The 6000-nt window shown below is 27.9% G+C and overlaps 1 protein-coding gene across 11 annotated transcripts in view; it reads left to right on the top strand.

Moving 5' to 3' along the window:
- Positions 1–1148: 1148 nt before the first annotated feature.
- The window catches only part of LOC117179162 (ankyrin-3-like), a 645468-nt gene continuing 640616 nt past the window's right edge, over positions 1149–6000 (top strand). For all 11 annotated transcript variants that reach the window (XR_004467875.1, XR_004467874.1, XR_004467873.1 and 8 more), the window contains exons 1-2: positions 1149–1324; positions 4912–5209. Coding sequence is in view for 8 of the 11 variants with exons in the window: in XM_033370872.1 (XP_033226763.1) it covers positions 5030–5209 (180 nt within the window). In the remaining 3 variants the exon portion in view is untranslated. The remainder of the gene's footprint in view (positions 1325–4911; positions 5210–6000) is intronic.

Raw genomic sequence — 6000 nt, 5'->3', positions numbered from 1 at the left:
CCCCCCTATGTGCCAATTCATCTCTGTGGTTGAATATTCAACCATTTGGTTAATAGTTCATCTATTTTGTTGAAAATTCAAAATTTTTAACCGAATTTTATGAAATGAAAATTAAAATATACTATTATTGCTTAAAAAATTATTTTTTGTAGTTGAAAATCTAACTATTTATTTGAGAATTCTTCTTTTTTAACTGAAAAATTAATTTGTTAAAGTGCAAATTTTACTATTCCATTTTTCGTTGAAACTTTGTCTGTTTGAGTGGAAAGTCTAACTATTTTGTTACAAGTGCATGTATTTTGATAAAAATTCTTCTTTTTGATACAAATTATTCTTCTCAGTTAAAAATTCATCTTTTTGGTCAAAAATTGAACTATTTGTTTAATAGTTCATCTATCTTGTTAACAATTCTAGATTTATAATTGAATTTTTAAACTAAAAATTGAAATATACTATTTTTGGTTAAAAATGTATCTTTTATAGTTGAAAATTTAACTATCTGTTTGAGAATTCACAATTTTTTAATAAAAATGAATTTTTTTAACTGCAAATTTATGTATTCCATTTTTGGTTAAAACTTCATTTATTTTAGTTGAAAGTTCAACTATTTGGTTAAAAGTGCGTTTATTTGTATAACAAATTTTCCTTTCTGGTAAAAAATTAATTCTCTTATTTAACATTTCATATTTTTCGTTTAAAATCAGTCTTCTTGATTGAAAAATTCATTAATTATTTATAATTAATTATATTAAAAAGAATTTATGCCTTTATTTTAATGAAAAATCTTCTTATTTCCACGATTTAGAGTGCATTTCTCGATACAGTTGAACAGAAGTATTTTTGGCTGTTAACTTAAAAATATTTAAAACATTTTAGACTCTTTCAAATATTACATTTTGAACGCAATAGATTTAAAATTCTTTACATTTGACTATTTTTTATTTCTTATTTTCAAACTTTCGATTGGGGAAAAGATAAAAGCCCAAATTCCTTTAAAAAATTCGAATATAAATCCACAATAGTTTAGTTCAAAAATTCAAATTCTTCCCGCGCCGCTGATTCTAGACGGTGGGGGTGAAGCTTTCCAAATCCACCGCTGGAGGTCGTTGTGCGCGGATTCCGTCGTCAAAACGGTACAGAGTCTCCAGGAGGGCGGTTGTGCTCCGCTCCAAACTGTCCTTCGAAATAACGAATAAAACGAAAACAAGTCCAGTGCCTCTCGCAGTTTTCGATAACTAATTCATTCGGTAGTTACGCGCAAAAGTGAAATGCGCGATCGGGTTGTGAGTTGACAGTGTCGGAATTATAGTGTTTCAAAAAAAAAGTAAGGATTAACTTTGCATCTTGCACTAGTAAAAAAAACCCTGGAATTCTAGCCAGCGGGGCTCTAGGACGCGTTCAATAAATATTGGGCGTCTCAACTCTACGAGCTCAGAAATTGTTTTGACAGTTTGCCGATCACCGGCCGGCGTGTCAGTTGACAGGACAAGAAGTTGGTGCACCGTTTTTTCGCGGGTTTCAAATTTGAATGTGCTCCAAAAGTGATCCGTTCGATTAATCTATGATCTAAATTTTATTTTCGATTCGAATTCGATTTTTCCAAATCGATTCTTCCCCTGGCCTGCATTCCTCGAACTCCTTTTTTTATCTTCCACTTTTAATGGTTTCAAGTCGAGCTGCAACGCTGGGAAAACCGGTATCTGTCAAAGAAAACCTTGACCTATCCAAATTTAGTATTTTTCAGTCTTCGACTTTTCAGTACGAGTCCTTCCTTTTCTGTGTAAAATTCCGATTGTGAAACATTCTCGGTGCCAGAATAATTTCTGTAATTTCTCAAAAGAAATTCGGATGAGTGATCTTTTAGTGAATCTTAAGGATTTTAAAAGTTATTGAAACTAAATCATATCCATATCTCAAAATTGGATATAGTTTCTGTCAGAAATTTGTTGAAAAGCTTTTGAGTATTTTTTGGAAACATACCTTACGATTCTAAAAATCAAACTTTTGATTCAATTTAGTTTTCTTTCTGTGAAATTTTTTTTGCAGAACAGGGAAAAATCGAAATGGAATCTTGACATGTCGGTTTCATTATTTAAAAATTGCTACACTTTTTTCATTATTCGTTTTATCGCGAATTCCTCTGATCAGCCTGCGCATTGAAAATGTCGATTCGGCAAGGGCGTTTCGGTCGATCTGCAAATATTCTCTACATTTGACAGTTCGGGTAGTACCAGATTATTAGGGGGTTGGTGGGATTATAGGATAGGAAGGGATTATAACCCCATTTTTCCGTTTACTCTCCGGGAATCTTCATAACACAAATTTCCATCCGAGATTCTTTTTCCGGTATCGATTTTTTTTTCTTTAAGATGGGATCTATATTTTCCCTCGTAAAGTCTTGATTAAGAGCTCGTTGAATATGAGTTTGCGGTGCCAATTTTCTAATTTGAATAGATTATAACAATCTTTTCTTTGTTTTCTATTCTCCAACGAAAATTATATTCGGTGCTGGTTGAAAATTCGTTTGTTTTTTTTTTCATAGAAAATTAATAATCTGTGTTCAAAATTGACCTTTTTTGTTGAATTAAAATATAGTTGAAAATTCGTTTTTTTTTTTAAATAATTTTTTAAAATGGGACTTTAACTTCCAGTTTTCAACTTTTCTTTTTTTGTTGAAAATTCAACTATTTGGTGGAACATTGACGTATTTCGTTGAAACGTCATCGTTTCGTGAGAAGTTAATCTTCTTCGTTGAAAATTCGTATTTTTAGGTTGAAGATTAAATTGTTTTGTTCAAAATTTGTCTTTTTCAATAGAAAATGAATAAGTTGAGAATGAACTTTTTAATTGGAAATTCATCTTTTTGGTTGAGGATTCAATTATTTAGAAACTCTTTTTTAAATTAATTTTTACACGGAAAATTTAACTTTTTCATTTTTTAACTAATCTTTGTACTCAAAAATTCATCTGCGTATAAGTTAAAAATTCAGCTGTTTAGTTAAAAAATTAACTATTTTGTTGCAAGTTGAACGGTTGTTGATGTCATTTTTTTTCGAATTCATCTTCTTTAATTAAAACTTTACTATTAAGTTGAAAAATTTATTCTTATGTTGAAAAGGCTACTACTTTGTTATAAAGTCATATTTTTTTGTCGAAAAATTCATTTATTTTAAATAAAAAAAGGTTCATCTTTTAGGGTTGAAATAGTAGTAAATAAGTAAATATAATAAATAAGTAGTAAATTTCTTTTTTTTTTGTTGTTGAAATCTTTTTTTGTTGTTGTTGAAAAGTCATATTTTCGGGTTTAAAATTCCTCTGTACTGTAGAAAAATTTTCTAGAAATTGAACCTTTTTCTTGAAAATTCATTTTCAGGGTTGAAAATTTCATTATTTGATAAAATAATGGTATTTTTTTTTGTTTGAAAATTAATTTCATTTGGTGAAAGTTTCTTAATTGATGGTAAAGCTATGTTACTATTTAGATGAAAATTGATTTTTTTTTCGTTGAAAATTCTACTACTTTGTTAAAAAGTCATCGTTTTTGGTTGAAAATTCAACTCTTTTGTTTAATTTGACTGTTTTTTTATTTTTTTAATAAGTTTATTTTTTAGCTAAAATATTAAATATTACATGCTTTCTTGAGAATTCCACCATTTAGTAGTAAATTTTTTGTCAGAAATTCATATTTTTGTCGCTAAAAATTCATATTTTCGTCGCTAAAAATTCATATTTTCGGTTAAAAATTTTACTGTTTTGTAGAAAATTCCTCTTTTTGGCTTAAAAATTTAAAAATTCCGCTGAAAATTTGCTTGGTTCTTAAAAATTCATATTTTTGTATTAAACATTTAATTAATTGATAGAAAATTCTATGGTTTGTTCCTAAATTTATCTCTTTTCGTAAAAATTTCATCTTTATTAACTTTTTTTTGTAGAAGATTTAACTATTTGGTTAAAAATTGGAGTCCTTTTAAATAGAAAAAGAATCTTTTTCGTAAAAAAATTCATTTTTCTTTGTTGAAAATTCATCTTCGTATGTTGAAAATTTAAATATTTTGTTAATTTCATCGTTTTTTCTGAAAATGTTATTGTTTTCTCAAAAATTAGTCATTTTGGCTTGGAATTTTAACTGTTTTACTGTTAAAACAACTGGTTTGTTAAAAACTTATTTTTTCTTGAAAATTTAACGATTCAGTTGAAAATTCATCTTTTTTGGGGTCAAAAATGTTTTTAAACCATTTGACTTTTGAGCTTTAAAGGTCAATTATTTGGCTGAAACTTCATGGATTTTGTTACAAATTTATCTTTTATTAAAAAATTAAGCTTCTTGGTTGAAAAATATTCTTTTTATGTGAAAAATTTAGCGTATTCAATTATTTTGTTGAAAATTTAATTGATTAATCTAGATAAATGACCACAATGTTGTCATTATTAAATTTATGTTTAATTACATTGTGCTTTGATGGTAGAGAAATTTAATTAACTACATAATTGATATCATAACGGAATCCCGGTTTGGTAGGAAATTTTTCAGATTGAGCCCATTCCTTCGTTCCAAATTTTATTTTTGCAATAATTGGATATTATTGAATTAATAACTAAATTTTTAGTTCAGTTTTGATTACGATTAAAAACATCATTGATCTGTAATGCTTTTAAAGAAAAATGAGTGAAAAATTTAATGTATTTGAAATCGAATGGGTTAAACCTCCAAATTCTTATATTCTTACATCATTTTCTTTTATTATTTGTTACTTTTGTGTAGTATTTATAATGATTTGCTTTGAAAAGCCTTAAATTTCTTTTAATTTCAAGCCTTTAAAGTCCTTGAGGTGTAAAAGTTCTTTGATGCAAAAGTTAAAGTTTCTTTCAAATTTTCCCCGATTGAAATTCCAAATACCTATTTAAATACAGCTAAGTGTTCGTGAAGTGTACGTGTTCAAGAAGGCAAATTCAGAAGTGAAAAAAAGTTTCCAGTTTAAGGAATAAGGATAAAAGAACAGAACGATTGGGGGTGGGAGAGGACGGAGTGATGACGGGCGAGGAAGGAAAAGGTGGCGGGGGTGGAGGAGGCGGCGGTGGTACTGATGCTACTGATAATGGAAACGTTATTAACGCAATTGTTAATACAAACCAACAAAACGGAGGAACGGAGAAAGCACCAGTTGTTGGTGGAACCAATGTTGAAACTTTGCCTCGTCCTGGAAAACAGGTAAAAATTTAATTAGTTTTTTTAGTATTATTTATTAGTTTATATTTCACATGTACTTGGCACTTTCGAATTTTTTTCATCAATTTTCGAAGTAATATACAATATACATTAATAATTATATTTACTACACGCTTCACACTTTTTCCTATTCTTTTAAAGAATGCTTCCTTTTTCCCTGGTTTTTAACCATTAATTTTGATTGAAAAATCAACTGTTATATTTTGGATTAAAAATTCTACTGTTTGATTGAAAATTTAATTCTTTTTTATGCAAATTCTACTACTTTTCGAAAAAAAAGTAATCGTTTTGGGTTGAAAATTTAACTCTTTTGCTGAATTTTACTGTTTTTTTATTTTTTGATCAGTTTATTTTTCAGCTAAAATATGAAATATAACAGGTTTTCATGAGAATTACACTATTTAGTAGTTAATTTCTTTTTTTATTGTTGAAAACTCATATTTTCGGGTTGAAAATTCTCCTGTTTTTTAGAAAAGTTTCCTTTTAGACTGGAAAATAAAAAAAATTCCCTTGAAATTTAACCTTTTTGTTGAAAACTCATATTCCAGGGTTGAAAATTTCATTATTTGTTAAAAAATTCGTGTTTTTTTTTGTTTGAAAATTAATTTCATTTGGGGTAAATTTCTTAATTTATCGTAAAGGCTATGCTACTGTTTAGATGAAAACTTAATTTTTTTTCCTTGAAAATTCTGCTACTTTGTTAAAAGGTAATCGTTTTTGGTTGAGAATTCCACTATTTAGTAGTACATTTTTTGTTTGTTTGGTGAACATTC

Source organism: Belonocnema kinseyi, chromosome 8 (assembly GCF_010883055.1).
Source record: "Belonocnema kinseyi isolate 2016_QV_RU_SX_M_011 chromosome 8, B_treatae_v1, whole genome shotgun sequence".
In the NCBI taxonomy this organism is placed as follows: domain Eukaryota; kingdom Metazoa; phylum Arthropoda; class Insecta; order Hymenoptera; family Cynipidae; genus Belonocnema; species Belonocnema kinseyi.
Note: the sequence above shows the minus strand (reverse complement) of the source record. Positions and strands in the feature narration are given on the sequence as shown.